Source organism: Rhinopithecus roxellana, chromosome 19 (assembly GCF_007565055.1).
Source record: "Rhinopithecus roxellana isolate Shanxi Qingling chromosome 19, ASM756505v1, whole genome shotgun sequence".
NCBI classification, from domain to species: Eukaryota; Metazoa; Chordata; class Mammalia; order Primates; family Cercopithecidae; genus Rhinopithecus; species Rhinopithecus roxellana.
In genome coordinates this window covers 49,622,221-49,645,538 of record NC_044567.1, presented here as the reverse complement: position 1 = coordinate 49,645,538, position 23,318 = coordinate 49,622,221, and the positions used below count along the sequence as shown (strand labels likewise).

The 23,318-nt window shown below is 38.0% G+C and overlaps 1 protein-coding gene across 2 annotated transcripts in view; it reads left to right on the top strand.

Annotated features, from left to right (window-relative positions):
* Nucleotides 1-23,318, top strand: part of MYO1D (myosin ID) — a 381,175-nt gene that overhangs the window by 94,634 nt on the left and 263,223 nt on the right. For both annotated transcript variants that reach the window (XM_010372265.2, XM_030922987.1), the window contains exons 2-10: nt 400-608; nt 2,589-2,682; nt 4,849-5,014; nt 7,986-8,039; nt 9,613-9,708; nt 13,131-13,247; nt 15,815-16,018; nt 20,221-20,366; nt 20,444-20,558. In XM_010372265.2, coding sequence (XP_010370567.2) covers nt 400-608; nt 2,589-2,682; nt 4,849-5,014; nt 7,986-8,039; nt 9,613-9,708; nt 13,131-13,247; nt 15,815-16,018; nt 20,221-20,366; nt 20,444-20,558 — 1,201 coding nt within the window. The remainder of the gene's footprint in view (nt 1-399; nt 609-2,588; nt 2,683-4,848; nt 5,015-7,985; nt 8,040-9,612; nt 9,709-13,130; nt 13,248-15,814; nt 16,019-20,220; nt 20,367-20,443; nt 20,559-23,318) is intronic.

The window sequence follows — 23,318 nt, the reverse complement described above, 5'->3', positions numbered from 1 at the left end:
CCTCTTTATAATTGAAAATCTGACTAAGTGGATTTCAGGATCTGCTTTAACTTCTATTTCTTTTCCTCCTAGAGCTCTGAGATTGTCTCCAACTCTTTTTAGCTCTTTCATCTTCTTACGCTTTTGTATTTTGGAAACAGGAAATCCCCAGCCTCCAACAAGTTAAATTCTTCCTTCTTGCCTGGCTTTTAACCCCTACTGGTCTTTTCTACCAATGGCATCTGAAGGGACACAGCCTCAAATGTTCTCTCTACAAGTTAACTCAGAGCCAATGAAATGTCAGCTCAGAAATTATTCCTAGGTTATTTGAACTTGCTTGGAAATAAGAGACTCATAGGACAGATACAGCATTTCTCTGTAACCACAGCTACATCTTCCTTTTCTTTTGCTTCTGTACAGATTTGAAAAAGGGCGCATCTATACGTTCATTGGAGAAGTCGTCGTTTCTGTGAACCCTTACAAGTTGTTGAACATCTATGGAAGAGACACAATTGAGCAGTATAAAGGCCGTGAGCTGTATGAGAGACCGCCTCACCTTTTTGCTATTGCAGATGCTGCTTACAAGGCTATGAAGAGGCGATCAAAAGACACTTGTATTGTGATATCAGGTAATTGGAGGGGGTCCCCTGTATTTCCAAAGTCAAAATGTGTTTCATTTATCTGATACTCAAGAATCCAAACAATTGATTAAATCTTTTTTTAAAGGTAGAAGCCTGAGCAATTCTATAGGAGAGAGAAAGTGATGGACATTAAATACCGAATTATTTATATCATTTCTGATAATCCTCTAATCTTGGTTCATTTATGAATACATACTACACTTGGATGGCTTCTGGCCAATTTGTTAGATTGAGCTGACTTGGAAAATGTTTCCGTTTCACACACATAAAAGTACTGGATAAAATGTAACAAAATTATTTTAAATAACAAAATGAAACCAAGAAAATGAAATATTGAGGTACGAAAAGGAAGAATGAACTCAAAATCAGACTGGTGCTTGGGAGCTAGTGTTGAGGGACCTACAGAGGCATGTGGGCCAGAAATAAGCTTTCAGAGCTAAGGGGCTGAGCGTTGAAGCCCAGAGAGGAGGGAGATAGGCGCGAGATAGGCTGCAGACCTCACATGTTTACGAACTGGAGCCAAACTACCTACGTTAAGGAGAGCCCTTCAAGGACCCTCGTGTAGTGAAATGGGGACAAGAAAAATATCTGTCCACTGACCCAGGATGGCCTCTCCCAAATTGTGGAAATTTCTCAGGCGCTAATAATACCTCACATTTGCACTGGTGGTTTTATGCTTTTAGAAACACTTTTATAATCATTATTCCAACTCCCTGATATGTAGAACACTTACTCTTCTACTTGATAGACAAGAATATTAAAGGTCAGAGGAGTTAAGTAACTTAGTATTGGAGTTAGAAAATTATATCCTAGGACTATGTTTTGTTTAAAACACATCACGAAAACAATATTGCTGGGTTTTAAAGGGGAGAATAAAAACAGTTATATGAGTGTGTGGAGTAAAAGCAAAACATTTCTTCACCTTGAGTGCCTTATTCTTCCCAAAATTCCAGCAGTAACAGCTGTTAACAGTTTAGTGTTTATCCTTTTATACATTTTCTCTGTATGTGCAAACACATATAGTCATAATTGCATATGTTATTATATTACAAATGTATAATTGTATATAGAGAATTATATCTGTTATATAACTCATTTTTCCATTTAATAATATATAGTAAATATCTTTTCATTGGTGTTTTCTATAGAGCTAGTGCATTCTTTTTAATAATTGTGTAGTGTTCCCATTTAAATAATTGAATCACAATTTATCCAGTTACCTACTGATGGATATATAATTTCCAGATTTTAACCATGACTTACAGTATAGTCTATAGAAATATTTTAAAACCTTTGAACATTATTATTTGGTTATGTTAGTATTTTTTAGTATTTCCTTAGGAGAAATTTCTACCAGTGGAATTTTTGAGTCAGAAGGCATAAGCATTTAACATTTTTGATAGATACTTTGAAACTGGTTCCTTTTTCCCCATCCCCCAGCCATTATCCCAATTGTCATGCTTTTTCTATGATACCTTGTGTCTGGAGCTTGCTGTTTTGTTTTTTCACTAAAATTACTCTAATTTTTTAAATGAATTATTTTGTCCCCTTTAAGATTAAAAGAAATTCTCTTGCAGAAAATAAGGTTATGTGAATTTAGTTGTAACCACTGTTTGACTCACTACCTTATTTCTTTTCTGCTAGACTATGAGTCCCTGCCAAGTACTAAAACTTTAGTCTTAGTTTACCACATTGGTACTGTTTTCCTAAGTAAATTTTTGTTTGTAGTCTACTCATTATTTTAGTTTTATAATAGTTTTATTTTCTTCCTCATATTCACATCTGTTAGAACCACTAACCATGTCAAGGCAGGATGAAATAACTCAAAAAAGCAAAAAAAATGAAACAGTGCAATATGAGGGATTTTAAATGCATCACCAGTATCAGATTTTTAAATTAGTCTATTAAAAATTAGCTTACTCTTGGTTTAAATTATTATGTTAAGCCCTGAACAATTTTTCCCCCCAGGGGAAAGTGGAGCTGGTAAAACAGAAGCCAGTAAGTACATTATGCAGTATATTGCGGCCATCACCAACCCCAGTCAGAGAGCAGAGGTTGAAAGGTAAGGGCACTCTAATAATGGGGAGGAATTCTTCGTAGCACTCCGTTTTCTCTATAGACTTGGCTAGGCCTAAACTCTACGGGTTGAGCATTTTTGGGGTCTAAACCTATGGGTTGAGCATTTGTTGATGATTAAGCTACTTTGATTCTCTTAAGTGCATATTGTCTCTGTACTTTTATTTATTTCACTGTATCTATTTCTAGATTTGTTTTTAATAGAAAAATACTACTATGGTAAGCTTTACCTAATTATGAGACCAAAAGAATCATTACTCTGAAGCAGTTGAAAGTGTTCCCATCCTGGTTTGTTACTGTTGACTTAAATGTGGTCAGCAGAGCTGTTATAATTTACACTGGTAGGTTCTATTGTTCAAGCTCTCACAGGTTCCTTGCTCTTTTCACCATACCAGGGTTTTTAAAAAACTGTGTTCTGAGAGAAGTGAGACTCTGGAAGTCAGACCCATGCCTTTCCATCATCATCATTACAACATTCAGAACCCACTGACAGTGGAATTTCTGAACAAGATTCATTTTCTAAAAGGATTTCATGCCGTACTGTGCTGTTGTTCACGGGAAGATGAGTCATAAAGCTGGTCTCTACTGTCTGGGGCCCAGCATTTAGGGGAGCAGCTGGCACATAGTATTTGCTTAACAAATACATAAGGGATGAATGGATGATAGCTATAGAGCAACAAGACTCAACTTTCTCATGTGGCACAGCCTTTTTGAGGAGAGAAACTGTTTTCCTAATTGGTTACTTCAAAGCTCAGTACTAATTTAGTAAAGAGTCCCACCTCATCTACACGTCACAATCTTCAGTTTTATGAATAGGAAGAAAGGATACTGGGCTGGCGTAAAAGAAGAGCACTTACACTACCCCGCGTGCCCTTTCTTCTTTTCATCATGTTGGGCTGCATTGCTGGGTCAGGAGAGGCATTTTTCTTAATTGTAACACATCCCTGCTTGTTACTCTGACTTTGCAATCTAGTTTGACAAGGACAGGGATATGTGTAAGTTTTCTTAATTTCCTTAGGAGCTCAGGAGAGCAACTAGATGAGAAATCAATTAATTTTACACCTACTATAGTAGAGTAAGGCATATATAAACTTACTAGTCTTTCACAAACATATCTTATCACAAGTAGTTTCCCTATGCACACATGTTTTTAAAATATGCTTTCGTTTATGAGGCAATAAGGTTGAACTCTCCAGTATTAGTGGGAGTAACAGTAGATCTGCCACATCAAGTTATTTCAGAGGCCAAAGTTATTTCTGCAGGTATGCCTGTGTAAGAGGAATTTTATCAGTGGAATGAAAACAAGGATATAGCATGAAGTTTAAAATGTATCCATTGGGAGGGGCTGCTGTATAGAAAGTTAGCATTCGTCGAATAAAGAATACATTAAATGACTGGTACAAAGGAGAAGTACCATACAGCTTCAAACAAAATAATGAGCAATTTCTGAACTAGTGAAGATTAAATTTGTGATGTATAACTAAGTACAATAAAATATCACAATTCCAGGTTTTATAAGCAAGTGCCTTAAAAATTGTATCATTTTCTGTATCACCTATTCTTTCCCTTTTCAGAACACGTCTTTTAAAATTTTTTCTTTCTGTAGATAAAATATGTACATTTATAAAAGGAAAAACAAAAATTGTAGAATTAAGTCGAAGGTGTAAAAGTTCCCTGAAATCCTACCTTGCCCACTCCATCAGTCTCCTGTCCAGATAACCATAGTAAGGTGTGCCAATCCCTCCAATTTTTAAGCATTTGCTGACACATGTGCATGTGTGCACACGCACACACACACATACACATATACATGTGTACACACACATAGACACACAAGGATCCTGCAATGCATGTTGTTTGACAACTTGATTTTATATTCATTAATATATGCTGGACATTTCCATGTGAGTACATATTGATGTACCTCATTCTTTTTAGCACCTGTGTAGTATTTCATTATATTGGGAAACAAAAATTTATTTTTATCCCTATTGGTGGACATTTAAGTTGTTTGGGTTTTTTTGATATTGCAAACAATGCTGGAGTCAGCATCTTTGTATAAATATTTGTATGTGTTTCAGCAAAATCCAGTTTTTAAAAAATTCTAGTCTCTATAAGTTTTTATAATGACTTTCATGTATCTGTGTTAAAGAGTGAAGAATATGTTGCTTAAGTCCAACTGTGTTTTGGAAGCTTTTGGAAATGCCAAAACCAACCGTAATGACAACTCCAGCAGGTTTGGAAAATACATGGATATCAACTTTGACTTCAAGGGTGACCCTATTGGTGGGCATATCAATAACTACTTACTGGAAAAGGTAAAATGTGCTTAATTTCTGAGGGTAATGTTTTAAGTGCTGAATGTTTAAACAAATTATAGAATTTCTTTTATTGACTCAAAATAGCTTTAAATCCTGTTCTCCCTTCTGGATTAGCTTTTTATGATAAGATATTCTTCTTTTGTCTTCTCTTCTTAGCACTTACAATGTCAAGTTAGAAAAAGTTGTGGACTTTGTAGATAGATTTAGCTATGCGTGTGAATGGGTCGGGGCACAGGTGTGAGTGTGTGCCAACTTCTGGGTAAGGTTTAGCCAAAAATCTATCTTAAGACTAATCAGTTCTAGTCTTTTTGTACATCACCATCTTCTATACATTTTAATTTTAATTAATTTGCTATTTCATTTTCTTCTAGTTTCTATTTGTTCATTGCTTTATAGTAACATATATGTAATTTGTGGTCTTACATCCTAATTATGAAGCAAACTGTATTTGGTCAGTAAAAACTTAAAATAGGCCCAATTTCTAGAGGATTCCAATTAGAATTCTCTTCTTGGGACCACCAGAGAGGTTGTGTCTGGTTTTGTTTTGTGTTTTTTGAGACAGGGTCTCACTCTGTCATCCAGGCTGGAGTGCACTAGTGTGAACATGGCTCACTGCAGCCTCAACCTCCCGGGCTCAAACGTTCCTCCTACCTCAGCCTCCTGAGTAGCTGGGACCGCAGGCAAGGGCTAGCATACCCAGCTAATTTTTTTTTTATTTTGTAGAGATGGGGTCTCCCTGTGTTGCCCAGGCTGGTCTCAAACTCTTAGGCTCAAGCAGCTCTCCTGCCTCAGTCCCCCAAAGTGCTGGGATTACAGGCATGAGCTGCTGCACCCAGCTGGTTGTGTCTTAACTAATCTTGATTATCAGTGGACATGACTGCAAGAGAATACATAGAGTTCATTTTTACAGTTAAGCTTGTGCTTTATGAAATTAAGTCTCCACCTTGAATTTACACAGATCTAAGCTGACTATCCCAATTAGGCCATAGCATCCTTTATGACCATATGATGCAGTATAATCTTTATTTTTGTTTGTTATAGTGAAGTCGGACTGTTAAGGAAGTAAATGCATTATCAGAATCAGTTGAAAAAGGACAGGAAATGCCAGGCATTATTATCAGTCTTTTTTCCAAAATGTTTCATGGATTCACTTTATGTATAATACGTATTCAATCAAAAGGGTCCGTTTGAATGAACTCATATTTTGAACCCTCTCCTAACAGCGCTATTTTTGGAACCATCTAAGGCAGAGGTCCCTATGGATTGATCTTGCTCAACTGACTTTTATTACAGGATATAAGGCATTGCTTTTTGAAATGCCAGCAGACCCTGGGGAAAGGAATGTTGAGAATATTCCTCCCTAAGCATTCCTTCCTATTCTCCCCACTTCTAATCCTTACCCCACCCCCAACCACCAAATTCCATCTTTAGGCTCCAGGTTAAAAAAATCAAAATAGTTTCATTCTTCAGTAAGTTTTAGGGACCTCTGTTTTAAGCAATAAAAAGAATTATCAAAGAATTGCAGGGGAAACCCCATAGAGAAGACTCATTCTTAGATGAGTATATGATCCATGGGGTCTTTAGGATATTTAACTGATTTGGGAGAGGACGGATAAAGAAAAAGGAGCATTAACCTTGACTATGCCTTCAGCTCCAGCCACCTCTTTAAGAGGAAATTGTTGGGCAGGTGGGAAGGCTAGTCATGGAACGAAACTGTAAGCTGGACCGGGTGTGAGGAGGGGAGAGGTGATAAAAGGATTATAGGATAGCGGAACAGAGGCTGAGGAAGAATTGGGACCTGGCTCAGCCTGGTGAGGAGCAGCCTGGGGAGGACGGGAAAGGTCATATGGGTCCATAGAAAAGGATTCAAAGGACTCAGAGCTTGGGGTGGAGACTGAAGGAACAGACAGGAGAGAAAGAAGAAAGATTTGGGACGAGTTGCATTGGGAGCAGAGACTAGGGAGGGACTGATGTGTAAAAGAATGCCTGGATGTCAGACATCTTAGACTATTTGCCCATTTTATGACAAGAATTATCTAGATCTTGTAGGATGGAGAAATTGAAAGTGCCATTTTCTGGCTATTTGGAACCACTGTAGAGTTTGTATTGGGGTCAAGTGGTGTTGCAGAAGAAAATAAGGCATTTAGATTTAGGTCAGGTGTGAGTTGAAGAGGTTTTAAGTTCTTGAGAACACAGGCTAAGGGAGAAGGAGGAATGGAGTGTGGAAGGTTGTCCATAGTGAAGGAGGCAAACCCAGAGCAAAGAGGGTAGAGACATGGGCAGTGGCGGGGGCGGGGGTGGCACTTGACACCCAGGGGAGGTGGAGCTTGCCACCAAGGTGAAGGATCAAGACAGGCATCCCCGTGGTGATCAGACACCAATGGAGTGTGGGTGAATAATCAGGGAGGCATCCCCACGGTGATTAAACACCAAGGGAAGACTGTCTTCCCGAGTCCGTGACCGGCACTGGAGTTTTGGGTTCACGGATAAAACGTGTCTCCTCTGTCTCTACCAGAAAAGGAAAGCAACTGAAATTAAGGGAAGGGAGAGATTGAAGGATAGCGCCAAGACTGAAAGGAGAAAGAGGTTGAGGGATAGTGAGAGAGGTTGGAGAAGAGAGTAAAAAGAGGCTGCTTACCCGATTTAAAATTGGTGAGATGTTCCTTGGGCTGGTTGGTCTAAGGACCCGAGGTTGTAGGTGGATCTTTCTCACGGAGCAAAGAGCAGGAGGACAGGGGATTGATCTCCCAACGGAGGTCCCTGATCCGAGTCAGGGCACCAAATGTCATCAATTAAGGCAGGAAACGACCATTTTTACTTCTTTTGTGATTCTTCAGTTGCTTCAGGCCATCTGAATGTATACATGTAGGCTTGAGCTCAGAAGCCTGACAGTTCCCTAAGAAAGTGGCTCCTGTTTTATTTTAGGGGCACATTTTCAGGTTAACCATTTTAATTTGTTTTTTCTTAGTCTCGAGTGATTGTGCAACAGCCAGGAGAAAGAAGCTTTCATTCTTTCTATCAGGTTAGTAATCCGTTATACAGATAATTGATCATTTGCCCAGTTGTGCAGGAAATGAGTATTTGTGTCTTGGGCTTTCCCCTGTCCTATGCATCCCTCATCTCCATTGGCCCCACAACATGTCATGCATGCACGCATGCACACACGCATGCACCACACACCCTGCCCTATGTGCTTAAGAGCTTGGATGAGCATGACTGTTTCACCCAGCTGGCAGGAGCTTAGCCAACCAGATGACTGCCTTGGGTGAGCATCCCCCATATTTTCTAGCAGTTGTAGATAACACTTTAATGACTGTGGAAGCTTTTGAAATGGTTCTAAATGTTAAATTAATTTTTGTTTTAGTTTGAATTGAAGCTGTTGTTTCCATAATTCGGAGTTCCAGAGATCAGAATACAAATTCAGTTTGTTTCACTCATACAGACTAAAAGCAATATGATTACTTTTTTAAAAAATCCAGATTTATAACTTTTAGGGAGAATTGCCTTTTTAATCCATCAAGTTTAGAAAAAAATTTGAGTATTTCAAAAGTGCCTTTAGATTCTAAAGCAGAAGTTTTTAAATAGCCCTCCTGTTGGCAAGTCTTTACACTTAGAGAACAAGTATGATATATTATTGTAATTTTTAAAGCCCAAAGTAATATAAATCAAGGCTAACAGAAAGTAACTGAATGGTGATAACACAATTGAATGCAATTCAGTCGAGTTCAGTTTCTTCTAGGTAACTGCTTTGATGGACACTACTCATTTGTATATATAAGTTCTGGTATATTCATTTTAAAAATCAATTTTTAAAATCTGATAATTAGACTTTTTAAGTAAATGAAAGCATACAGTTTAATTTAGAGAATATAAACATAATACCTTCCAAAAACATGCTCTGTATAAAAGCACTATCAATATTGTGTTTATGGTTCTGTTGGCAATTTGCCATGTTTTAAATAAGCTATTTTTCTACCAAATTTAAAAGAGTTCTGTTTATTTCAATAACCTGTAACTTCTTCCCAGTGTTCTCCCCACTTGGGTGAAAGTATTAAAATTTATCTTTATCCAACACTACGATCATGGTTCCCCAGCTGCCCTTCTTTCCTGAGAGGTACTGATTGATGAGGAAAAGCTGTTTGTTTCCAGTGTGATTCAGCATATGACTGTCTGCTGATGCTTCTTACTTCTGTAGCAATATTGACTTTCTCTAAATTCTGAGACAGAACTATATCCTGTCTGTAATGAGGCTGCTAAGCAAGCAACCACCACAGAGCATAGCGTCCTGTTTTACAAATGACAGCATTCAAAGCAAGAACCTTTGATGCCAGTTATATTGTAAATGAAATGAGACATTTTCAGATTAATTTTCTTTATGACTGCATAACATTCTCTGTAACTGATGACATTGAAGCCCATTTACCTTGAAGGTTTAAAAAACTAAACAAACCAACAAACAAAACTTCTTCAAAGCTAGAAAAAGGAAGACATAAGTGAATTAATCCCAGAAAATGAATAAAAGCTAGATTACCACTAAGTTCACGTTTGGTTCAATGTATGTCTGGCCAATTTATTTCTAACTAAATATTTTTCAGCTACTCCAAGGAGGTTCAGAGCAGATACTGCGCTCTCTACATCTCCAGAAATCCCTTTCATCCTACAACTATATTCATGTAGGAGCTCAATTAAAGGTGAGAATTTCCTCTTTGAGATTGCTCAGATATAAATCAATCAAAGAATTGGAAGATACATTCAATAATTATCTGGTCAAGCCTGCAGCCTTTAGGCCAATAAGCATCTCTTTTATTCTGTTCTATTTTTTAAATTCTCAAGGACAGAGATTCAGCACATTTTTGAATCAACAACTTTACTTAAAATCAATTGCGATATTTTATCACCATCTGACAGGAAAGAAGTTTTTTCCTATGTTCAATGTTGTATTTTAATTTCTAATCCTATCGCTATTCCTTTTATTTTGACACTATAAAAATATTGATAGGACTAGGAAGCCTGCCTCCTAAGAAGATTCCATATGATTTGGCCAAAGGCAAGTTAGTAAGACAAAATTAAAATGCACTTTGATTCTCCATTCACTGTTTGTTCGAATATTGATTTTGATGCACCCTAGAAATAGTTTTGTGGCCTTTGAGGCATTTCTATTCAGCTTTCAAGTTTTTCCATTTTTTCTCTTTTCTTGCATGCAAGCACTTGCGTACACTTATATGCAGGCATATTTTTGCTCTTTTATTTGTAGTTCATTTTCTGCTAGTAATTTTACAACTAATTCTAATAATAGTTTGTTGATAATAGTTACACTATTATCCTGTTTCATAGGAGGGAAGGTATATAAATGCATATAATAAGATATGGCAGGATATAGATCACAGTATTATTTATTCTGGATGGGTGAGATTTTGGATGTTTGTGTTCTGTTTTTCCTTATTTAAAAAAATTCTATGTTAAAAAATTTATTGCTTTCATAGTTGGGGGAGAAATAAAAGAAACTATAAAGGAAAAAGATCTAAGACATGGGAGGTATTTCTTTAAAAATTTTATTAAAATAGCTAATTATACCTGCATTATTGGTTTAGTTGTATTTTCATTGCTGTGCATAGAAATTAATGATATTTTGATTTCTGCAATTAATTTTCCATTATTTGACATTTAGGTTACAACAACTTTACTTTTACAGTCATCTGAGAGCAGGCATGTTTGGCTGAAAATGAATTAAAAACAAAAAACAGTAGAGGGCAACACTCCAGCTCTCTGAGAACTAGCCAGAGGCACTTAAAGATGTGTAAAGAATTGTAAAGTCAACTCCTGGAAAGCCAGTGACTGGGAATGTTTGTTTTCGATCAGATTGTCTTATTGACTAAGTTACTTTTGACCAAGTCATGTAGAGTCCCCACAGAAAGCAAATATTAAGCCTTTTTTCTAGATTAAATTTAGCTTAGATTCCCTTTTTATCAAAAATTTCCATGTCTGCTTTCCCCATCTTTTTTTTTTGCTTCCTAAGAAAAACAAAGAAGTAATAAATGATCATAGTCAAAACCTAAAATATGAACCAAAAGGAAACAAAAATACACGAAATCTTACCATACAGAGGTGATTATTGATAATGGCTTGTGGCTATATTTATAAATGGAATCATACAATAAATCCTGATTAAATAAACCTGTTTTTATTATAATCTTTCCATGCAAACAAATATAAATTAATATAATAATTTTTATAACTATTAAGTATTGCACTGTCTGTATCTTAACCAGTCTTAAAATGTAGGAATCATATACGGTTAAGATATTTGGGGTTGCAGGTAAGAGAAGACCCAATTAAAAGTCTCCAAAAACAATAAGAAACTTAATTATCTAGCATAACAGGAAACCCTGAGATGGGACAGTTCCAGAATTAGTTAATCCATTGCTTTAACGATGTTGTTAGGGACCCAGGTATTTTTTTGGTTGTTCCCCCAACTTACAACTCTGCCACACTCAGTGGACAGCTTTGTCCTCTTAGGCTGGTTTTCCTTGTAGTCCCAAAATGTCATCAGAAGTTCCAGGAGTCACATGCAAAGGAGATGTTCATGGCTTATGTCCTTTTATAAGCTAGGGAAACCTCCCCAGAACCCTCCTCCACTCATCCCCTGTAAACACTTCCCCTCATGTTGTATTGATCAGAATGGCATCCCATGCCTGTGGCTAACCAGTCATTTTGGTAAGGGAAATTTAAGATCACTCTGATGAGTTTAGACCAGTGAAGGTTTACCTCTTGAGGCTAGGTGGATGCCACTCACAAAGGTCATGCACACTTAGGAGTAAACAAATCAGGGTTCGATCAGCAAGAAATAAATGAGGGTAGAGGATGACTGTTAGGTAAGCAGCCAACAGTTCCCCACAGTAGGACATTTAGATTTTATCCAGTTACTTTCTGATTTCAACATGGTTGCAGTTTATAATAATAGTAATATCTGATACTGCTGAGTGTTTTTTTTTTTTTTTTTTTTTTTTATGTGCTGGTACTAGGGAGGTGCTTTACATAAATCTTCATTCAATTCCGACAACCACCCTGTAAGATATATATTATTATGCCTATTTTATTTCTGAGGAAATTGAGGTTCACTGAGGTTGAGTATCTTGCCCAAGGAAAAAGCAAAAACCTAGGAGGAGGAGGGGCTGGTCTGGTTGTCTCCTGGACACTAGAGGAACTTGTACTCACCAGGCAGAGAGGTCCCCTTCCAGGGCCCTTCCTCAACAAGTGAGCATCAGGCCAGGTCTCTGTATCCAAACAAGAGGAGAAACTTACTGAGGAAAGGGTTGGTCAAGCCTCTGTGGCTGCTGCTGTGGTAAAACTAATATAAGCAGTTACTATTGCTTTGTTGTGAATTTCTGTTTATGCACTTGTATTTCCAGTGTGATGGCCACAGCTCTAAAAGGGTAGGTGATTCATCTCTGAGCTGCCTGTACCAGTTAGTAGAGCTGACTTGCGAAATGCGTATCAAGTGAGTGAAAGAATGAAGTTATAGTTCCAGACTATTTAATAGCTTACTAAATGACTGAGGCTGGCTGTTTTGCTTTTGAGGGCCCACCTTGCCTCACCTGGAAAATAAACCGCCTGATTATATGAGAGTGAAGTGTCATTGCCAGCCTAAACAAGACAACTGTGGAACAAAGAGCCACAAACAGTAGCCAAGCATGTATCTTGGAGGCTCCCACATTCAGCATTTCCATTTGTGATCTCACATTCCATACTGTTGCCTTCACTGATCACAGAGTGGGGATCAGCTTGTCTGAGCCAGCTCAGGACTTGCTCCCTCACTGAAGGTTCCAGAAAAGGGCACTGAAGGTTCCAGAAAAGGGCACTTGCTCCCTCACAGAAGGTTCCAGAACAGTGCTTATTTTAGGTGATGACTTTCACACACAAGTGGGCTTTGTACGTGCTGAATAATGTTGCAACTCCTGAAATCATTTTTATTTTCTCTGGAGACTCAACATCCCCTCAACTGATTTACTACGAAGGCAAAACCTTGGTATAACTTAAAGTTAGTTTTTTAATTGTTGAATTTTAATGCTCATATGAAATGTCTGTAACCTAAGGTTTTCATTTTCATCCCCAGTGTTCTATCAATGATGCTGCTGAATTCAAAGTTGTTGCTGATGCCATGAAAGTCATTGGCTTCAAACCTGAGGAGATCCAAACAGCATATAAGATTTTGGCTACTATTCTGCACTTGGTGAGTAGGGACACCTCTCAGAATGTATTGTCTTCTGCTGAGAACAGGATGCTTTCTCAGAAGACTTTGTTTTTTCCCTGTAGATTTAAAATGTATTCAGAGGAAATTTTGTACATGTTTTGAAGAAATTATTGTGTCTGTGATTCTTGCCATCATTTTATAATATTATGAGGGATTTTCCAAGCCACTATAGGGTTGGAGACAACAACTTCAGTTAATTGTCTTACTGGTATTGTCAAAGTTTGAATTGGTTATTTTTTTTTTTTTTTTTTTTTTTTGAGATGGAGTCTCGCTCTGTCGCCCAGGCCGGAGTGTCGTGGCCGGATCTCAGCTCACTGCAAGCTCCACCTCCCGGGTTTACGCCATTCTCCTGCCTCAGCCTCCCGAGTAGCTGGGACTACAGGCGCCCACCACCACACCCAGCTAGTTTTTTGTATTTTTTAGTAGAGACGGGGTTTCACCGTGTTAGCCAGGATGGTCTCGATCTCCTGACCTCGTGATGCACCCGTCTCGGCCTCCCAAAGTGCTGGGATTATAGGCTTGAGCCACCGTGCCCGGCCTGAATTGGTTAATTTTAAGGATAAAATAATTCAGCAGTGATGTGACTACTAGTGGTATACATTTCTAGTGGCGTTTGAAACATAGAATCGTAGGTTATCAGAACTGGATTTTTGATCGTCTCATTTTACAGGTTGGGAAATGGCCCTGATGGGTGGCATGACTGCCTCAAAGGCACAGCCAGCTCATCCCAGAGCCAACACCATAGACCACTTTGGCAGACTCATAGGCCACTTGTATCCCACTATACCACACCAAACTTAGAAGCAAAGAACTGTGTGTCAGATTTCTTTCATTAACATTTATATAATTAGAGATATTTAAAATACACTGAACATACAATCTTACAATATGAATGACAACATGGATTCAAATCTGGAATAAAAATTACTTTTAATATAGCAAGATTTAACTCTAAATGAATCAGAAATGTACAGGATCTTTATGAAAAATACTGTATAGCAATATAAACAATAAATATTCCTGACTAGGAAGACTTTAGTATTATAAATTGTCTCATCTGTTTGAATTAGTTTTTAAATACAGTGCAGCAATCCCTTTCATAATCCAAACAGAAATTTTATTTTGTTTTTAACTTGACCTATTGATTCTAGAATTTTCTGGAAAAAGATCAAGTAAAGTATATTAAAGAAGCGTCATATAGGGTAGGGTGAGGGAAGAGAGGGAACATGACTGGTTCTACCAAACTTAAAATGATAGTGAAAGCTGTAGTACTTTATAACTCTTTGCACAAATTCAGCACCAGATGAACAGATTAATCAACTGATTGGTTAATGTGCTGGACATTTGGTAGATGGTTAATAAGTATGTATTGCTTATTGAATGAGTGGAATATAAATAGACTCAAACACTTGAGGAAATTTAACATATTAAAAAGGTGGCATTTCAGCTGGGCAGGGTTGCTCACACCTATAATCCCAGCACTTTGGAAAGTTTGAGGTCGATAGATTGCTTGAGCCCAGGAGTTCCAAGACCAACCTGGGCAACATGGCAAAACCCCATCTATACAAAAAATACAAAAATTAGCCAGGCACGGTGGCACACATCTGTAGTCCCAGCTATTTGGAGGGGCTGGGAGTGGAAGGATTGCTTAAGCCTGGGACATTGAGGCTGCAGTGAGCCGTGATGCACCACTGCATTCCAGCCTGGGTCACAGGACCTGTCTCAAAAAAAAAGGTGACATTTTAAATCAGAAAAAGCTAGACTGTTCAATAAATCCCATTAGAGCAACTAACCATGTGAAAAATAGAGTTAGATTCTTACTTGACACCGTATACCAAAATAAACTGTGGATGGATTAAAAAGTTTAAGGAAAAAGGCCAGGCGTGGTGGCTCATGCCTGTAATCCCAGCACTTTGGGAGGCCGAGGTGGGTGGATCACAAAGTCAGGAGGTCGAGACCATCCTAGCTAACAGGGTGAAACCCCGTCTCTACTAAAAATACAAAAAATTACCTGGGTGTGGTGGTGGGCGCCTGTAGTCCCAGCTAATTGGGAGACTGAGGCAGGAGAATGGTGTGAACCCGGGAGGCAGAGCTTGCATTGAGCCAAGATCACACCGCTTGCACTCCAGCCTGGGCAAGAGAGCAAGACTCTGTCTCAAAAAAAAAAATTAATAAAATAAAATAAAAAGTTTAAGGAAAAAAAAACTATAAAAGCATTAGAAGAAAACATCAAATGCTCATAAATCCTTTGGAGTAGGAATGGTCTAAGTATGACACCAAAGAAAGAGAGATCTTAAGGCAAAAGATTCATAGCTTTGATTACATAAAAATGTAAAACTTCTATCTATCAAAAACATCACTGAAAGCAAAAAGATAAATGAGTAGAGAAAGGGAAAAAGTAGATGAAACTCTGTTTTTATATGTGGAGATATATAATGTATTTAGGAAAATAGGTACAAACAAGGTCACCTGAATTATATTTTATATTGGCAAATATATCCTTGACATAATGTTTCATAATGTTATTTTTTTCACTTTTGATACAGGGAAATTTAAAATTTGTAGTAGATGGTGACACGCCTCTTATTGAGAATGGCAAAGTAGTATCTATCATAGCAGAATTGCTGTCTACTAAGACAGACATGGTTGAGAAAGCCCTTCTTTACCGGACCGTGGCTACAGGCCGTGACATCATCGACAAGCAGCACACAGAACAAGAGGCCAGCTACGGCAGAGACGCCTTTGCCAAGGTGAGAGTGTAACTGACCCTCTGTCACCTGGTGTTGATCACAGTTGGAATTCGAGTGAAATCCTGTGAGCGTGTATTCAGACATTCTTGAAAGAGGGTTAAGGCTTTTAGAAACCATAATGATACTTTTTGGCCATTGAAGCCTCAGTAAAACTCCCAGATATAAGCATCACTGCCAGAAAAGGTTCTGAGAAGAGTGAAGGCTGACTGGGGGCGGTGCTCATGAGGGCTTCATGTGCACAGCTCCTTTCATGGCCTCCTGTGCTGCTTCTCTCACTCAATAATGCTTCACCAGAGTCAACTGAGCTCTGATCCATTTTTTTTAAGTTTTGTTTATTTTTAATTGATAATAATTGTATATGTTTATGGGTACAATGGGGTATTTCAGGACATGTACACATTATGGAATGATCAGATCAGGCTAATTAGCATACCTCTTACCTCACCTATTTATCATTTATTTGTGATGAGAACATTTAAAATCCACTCTTAGCAATTTGAAACATTATTAATATTATTGTTAACAACAGTCACCCTGCTTTGCGGTGGATCACCAGAAGTTATTCTTCCTGTCTAACTGAAACTTTACTGTTTGACTAACATCTCACACTTTCTGCATCCACCACCCTACTCTATCCTCTGGTAATCACCATTCTGTTCTCTGCTTCTATGAGTTTGACTTTTTCAGATTGCATAGAGGTGAGATCACACAATATTTGTCTTTTTGTGCCTGACTTATTTCACTTAGCATAATGTCCTCCAGGTCTGTGTACCAAGCCTGCAGTGATAGTACCACAATTTATTTAATCATCTTCCTTTTAAGTCATCCACTTTGCTTCCCTTTTTTGCAACTGCAAACAATGCTGCACGTCTTTATACATCTATGCTTACACACTAGTGCTTTTGTTTCAGTTGAATGGATTCCCAGGAGTAGTCTTGCCAGGTCAAAGGGTATACTTATTTTATTTTTATTTTTTGAGATGGAGTCTTGCTCTGTCATCTAGGCTGGAGTGCAGCGGCACAATCTTGGCTTACTGCAACCTCCACTTCCCAGGTTCAAGTGATTCTCCTGTCTCGGCCTCCCAAGTAGCTGGGATTACAGGAGTGTGCCACCACACCCAGCTAATTTTTGTATTTTTAGTAGAGACAGGGTTTCACCATGTTGACCAGGCTGGTCTCAGACTCCTGACCTCAAGCGATCTACCTGCCTCGGCCTCCCAAAGTGCTGGGATTACAGGCGTGAGCCACCACACCTGCCATATACTTATTTTAAACTTCATTTTTACTGATTTTATGATTGCATGGTAATATTTTATTGTTACTTTTATTTCATTACTAGTATATTTGAGCATCTTATATTTTTGTAGAGTATTTAAACATATTCTAAGAATTGCCTGGGTATATCTTTTGTACATTTTTCTTTGGAGCTGTTATCTTTGTATTGTCAATTTCTATCTTAGCATATCATAAACTTTAACCCTTTGTCTATTTATCTGTGTGGCAAGCATTGTATTTTCTCATGTCTAACTGTTGTTGTTGTTTCACTAGTTGATTAGTTTACTGTCTATTTCATTTTTTACTCTTGTAAGTTAGTCTTGGGGGAATTTGAATTTTTCCTAAGTGCAATGGAGAGCAATAGGGAGGACTTTAAGGAGGGGCAATGACTCAAGTTTGCTTTTTTTTTTTTTTTTTTTTTTGCTGGAGTGCAGTGGCACGATCTCAGCTCACTGCAAGCTCTGCCTCCCGGGTTCATGCCATTCTCCTGCCTCAGCCTCCTAGCTGGAACTAGAGGCGCCCGCCACCACGCCCCGCTAATTTTTTGTATTTTTAGTAGAGACGGGGTTTCACTATGTTAGCCAGGATGGTCTCAATCTCCTGACCTTGTGATCTGCCCACCTCGGCCTCCCAAAGTGCTGGGATTACAGGCATGAGCCACCGCGCCCGACCTTTTTTTTTTTTTTTTTGAGATGGTGTCTTGCTCTGTCACCCAGGCTGAAGTGCAGTGGTACAGTCTCAGCTCACTGCAACCTCCACCTCCTGGGTTCAAGCAGTTCTCCTGCCTCAGCCTACTGAGTAGCTGGGATTACAGGCACCCACCACCATGCCTGGCTAATTTTTGTATGTTTAGTAGAGATGGGGTCTCATCATGTTGGCCAGGCTGGTCTCAAACTCCTGACCTCAGGTGATCTGCCCACCTTGGCCTCCCGGAGTGCTGGGATTACAGGCGTGAGCCACTGCACCTGGCAAGTTTGCATTTTTAAAATGATCATTCTGGCCTTCGTATGGAGAATGTTATGAGGGCTAGAGTAAGAATGGAAGCAAAGAGGCCAATTAAGGGGATATTATGTTAATCCAGGAAAGAGATGAGGGCAGCTTGGACCAGAAAGGTGGAAGTACAAATGGGGAGAGGAGGAGAATTTGAAATGGACTGTGTTGAGAAAATAAAATCCTTAGGACCTATTATGTGGAGAATGAGAGAAGCAAGGATAATACTTTAACATGGTCTGGCTCCAGCCCACCTCTCCCGCCTCATTTCATACCATACCCAGCCCCCCTTTCTTCAGCCTAGCATATTAGTCTTCTCTCAGTCCTCACAGATTATCTTGATCCCTTTCTCCTTCCAGTCACAGGGCCTGTGCACATCTGTTCCCTCTGCTTGGACTGCTCTTCTCTCCTCTCTTCCCTGGCTGCCTCTTACTCATCCTTCTGGTCTCAGGTCAAGTATCACTTTCCCAGAGAGGCCTTCCCTAACCTCCCTGAGCACTGCATAGATTAAATTCCCCTAAGACCCGATGTACCTCTCCTTTAGTGTGGATGTATATCTGCGAAGTGGGGGGCAAGTGAGAGAGAGAGAGAGAATAATTTTTTCCTTCACTCTATTCCCTAAGTTTCTTGGAGATTGAGACCATATTTGTGTTTGCCTAGACCTGTATCTCTAACAAACTATATGTAATAAGTATTCAGCAAATATTTGTTGAATAAATGAGTGAATTTCTAAGTGGTGCTATTTATTTGTGGCTAAAAGTAGGATAGGAACAGTTGTTGGAGGAGGAAAGATCAAGAGTTCTTTGAGTTTGAGATGGCTGTGAGATATCGAAGAGTCAGTGTCAGGTAGACGGTCAAACTTGTGAGTCAGGGGCTCAGAGACTGTTCTCTGGGTCTGGATTTGGATAATACCTTTAGGAGTCATATTCGTATTATTTCATCCTGGGTGAGATGATTTAGAAGGTGCTAGAGAGTGAAGAGAAGAGGACCAGGAAGAACTCCAACTTTTAGAAGTCAAATGGAGGAGGAGACTACCAAAGGTCACCAAAAAGGAACATCCAGTGAACAAATAGTAAAAGTCAGAAAGACTGTTATCCAAAAAGAGAAGAGTGTTCCAAGAAGGCAGTGAAAACCTGGGTTGAGTGATGCTGAGTGACAGAGCAAAATGTCCGTATGAGGTACAAGAAGGTATCTATGTAGAGGTGCTGGGAGTCTTTGATGAGCCATTTTAATGGAGTAATAGGATGTAAGTGCAGACTGGAGTGGATCGAAGAGTAAAGGGGAGGTAATGGATATGGGTGAAGAGAGTGGGTAGCAGGCAGGATACGTTAAAGAAGGTTTTCTAATGATGTGACATTGCAGAGTACGCGTGTATCGGGATGTGAACGTGTGTTAGCGTGTGGTGCCTTTGTCTGTGTGTGGCTTAGTGTGTATGTTCTTGTGCATTGGATGTGTGTGTGATTCTCAAGGAATTTCAACCCTTGATCTTTGGCTCAGATCTTCATTTAGCATTAGAAATCAATATTTATATTTTTAGAATTCATATAGCTTTAGTGGATCATAGATATTAACTCACTAGCTCTCAACTCTTTATAATTGATGAAATTAATAATAAAGCAATGAACTGCCTTATTCAAGGGATCAGGCAAACTATTGATATAGCTGGGCAGGGAAACATGCTTGGAGGGTGTCGTTGGAATTGGTGTAACGACCAGTAATAATCTTTTAAAAATACAAGCTATTTACTTTAGTTTTGCATACATCGTGTAGTCTGGGTTTTTTTAAATGGACAGTCTACATTTTCAGTTGTTCTGCTGAGGCTAGTAATGGCTATGCTAAACAGTGAGAAGGGGGACAGGAATTTAAAACTGATCACAAATCCAAACAGAGGACTCATTCCCAAATGGGCAAGCATTTATGATGCTATTTTCCTTGCAGGCAATATATGAGCGCCTTTTTTGTTGGATCGTTACTCGCATCAATGATATTATTGAGGTCAAGAACTATGACACCACAGTCCATGGGAAAAACACTGTTATTGGTGTCTTGGATATCTATGGCTTTGAAATCTTTGACAACAACAGGTAAACTGGAAAAGATACTTAAAACCTTGTTGCCTATTTTCTATTTGTTGAAACCTAATTCATTCCTTTTCTTGTAGTTTTGAACAATTCTGCATCAATTATTGCAATGAGAAACTGCAGCAGCTATTTATTCAGCTGGTTCTGAAGCAAGAACAAGAGGAATACCAGCGGGAAGGGATCCCCTGGAAACACGTGAGTGGACTCTTAACGGAAAATGCCTTCATATGTTTCTCATATTATTGATAACGTCAAATTTTATTTTAGGTATTTCTTGATCTTTTGGGGGTACTTGAAACATCTGAACCTTAGCCTTCCTTTTTGGGATATGTAAATACAATTAATTTCATCATTTTTAGGTGGGATTGCTGTAATTTGATAGACTCCCTTGTTGGTCCCCAGAACATCCTGAGTTAGAACCAGTAAACCTGTTTTCACTTTATGACTGATACCATGTGGGCTTTCTGGTTCATATCTGTCTATTAGCGTTTAGCATACTTTATTAAGTTTAACCTTAAATTGGCTGAACTTTGCTTCAGAATCTAGTTTCTTCTTCCCTTTTTCCTCCTTTTTCTCCTCTTCTACTTTGTAGACTATATGGTATTTTATTGTCTTCAGTTAATGTTGTTTATATTCTCTGAAACCTGGGCATTAAAACACTTGTGTTACTTTCATCTCCATTTTCTTGTATTACACTTCAGTCATCACCTCTACTCTCATCAATCTTTGGGGACTTTTGTATTTGTCAGAGGCAAACTAATCTAGTAAGATATAGCTGGAAGGTATAATGGGTCCATGGTGCAAACCACAGAGATCATAGCTAAAAGGCATGACTTGTTCGGTTTTTAAATTTCCTATGATAAGACCTTCTGCTTATGATAGAAATGAGACATAGTAATTTTTCTTGTAAACTTGTATTTTTAAGCAATTTTGAAAATGAACTTGAAAGATACAAAAACTTTTAAGTTTCCATAGTTTGAGTTTATAAGATTGTTCATCCTCTTGCCAGAGAATAAAAATAAAGCCAGTAGTTGTTTTTTGTTATCCAATGTAATAGCAGCAAAAAATTATTTGAAATACTATATTTAAATGACTTTTATTTTCCTTCCTACCTTTCTATTTTCTATTTCCTCTCATTCTGAAATAAAGAGACAATGATATAACAAATAGCTTGCCTGCCTCAAAATTGTAACTTTGCCTTCCATCATGTGTTAAACGTTAGAATACTATTAAAAAGTTGCTCAAGTATATTGGTATAAATTTTACCTATTTGCAAATAAACCAAAGAGTTACTTTATATAAGAATTATCTATAGTTTGATTTAAATAGTGAACTCTCTTAATACAATTAAAATTTAATTCAGTTCAATTAAGTGTATACGAAGCTTTCTAAGAATGAAACTGTTGTTATATTGTATATAATACACAATATAACTGAAGCTTGGATTTTTAATACCAAATGTAATCATAAAACTTGTTATTCAGATGTGATTCCAAGGTACTAGTCAAAAATATCCTTTAACAATCAGAATATCAAATTTCATAGGCATAATTGACAACAGAGTAAGTAATGCAGTAGACTATTCCAAACATCTCAAAAAGAATCAAGAATCCCAAAATGCAAAAAATTTTAGCTAAATAAACCAAGAAATATTTGTCCTAGAGGGAGCAGAAGGCTAACCCCAAAGTAACAGTTACTTACTACATGCCAGATCCCCCCACAATTAGAATCTCTGTTCTGGGTAAAACCCCAAACTTCTAAACGTAGTGATTCTTTTTAAAAGATTTTTTGTTATGGAAAATTTTAAACACACATTAAGAAGAGACACTACAGTACAGTAAACCCTATATACCCATCACCTAGCTTTAACATTTACCAGTAGATTGCCAGTCTTATGCCATCTGTATTATACCCACCTACTCCCAGATTATTTTGAAGCAAATTTCAGATATCACATTATTTCATCTATTCAATTGGCTATCTATTCAGTAAATATTTCCATGTATTTCTCTAAAAGATAGAGTTTTACAAAAACCATAATCACAATACCATTATCATATCTAAAACATTAACAAAAATTCCTTGATATCATAAAATGTCCAGTCAGTATACATGTTTCGTATTTCCTCAGTTATCTTCTGATTGTTGTTTTGCAGTTTAAATTTCAATCCAAATAAGTTTCTTACATTATGATTGATAGTTCTCTTGCATATCTATAGATTTTCTCCTTCATCTTTCTTTTTTTCTTTGAATGATCTATCTTTGCAATCTTGTGTTGAAGAGAGTGAGTCATTTGTTGTGGAGTTTCCCACAGTCTGGATTTTGCTAATTGCATACCTCAGGTGCCATTTAATATGTTTTTCTGTTTCTCGCATGTCCTGTATATTGGTTGTTAGATCTAGAGTCTTGACTGGATTCAGGGTCAGTTTTTTTCCACAGCCCATTTCATAGATTGTGTGTGAACTTCCACCAGGAGGTTCATAATGTCTGGTTATCTCTTTGATACATTCACTTTTAAAAGCTTTTGATGCTGTAGTTTGCAAATCATTTTAACTATTGAGAACTTGACACTCAAGCACAAAGCTGTTTTATCTGGAGTAGGGATGAGAGGCCAGAGCCCTGGGTCCCTAAACTACCCCATCACAACTCTTCTGGCTCCTGGTATCCCTTAGCAAACCTCATGGGAATGCCAAGTTGCTGGAAGACCTTAGTTTGAAAACTACTGGTTTAAGCAATGTTTGAAACAGTATTAAACTTACAAACTGAAAGTTACTAGCAGAGACCAATAGCTTTTAGTAATGTAATTGGAATTTTAGGGAAGGTAATTCTTTAGTCCCTGGGACAAAAGACTTGGTCTTTAATTTCATAGTCCCAAAGTCTAAGATGTCAACTATTAATATAGAGCTCGTGCTTTTTGAGTAGTTTTAGGATTTTTTTGCAAAGATAGAAATAACT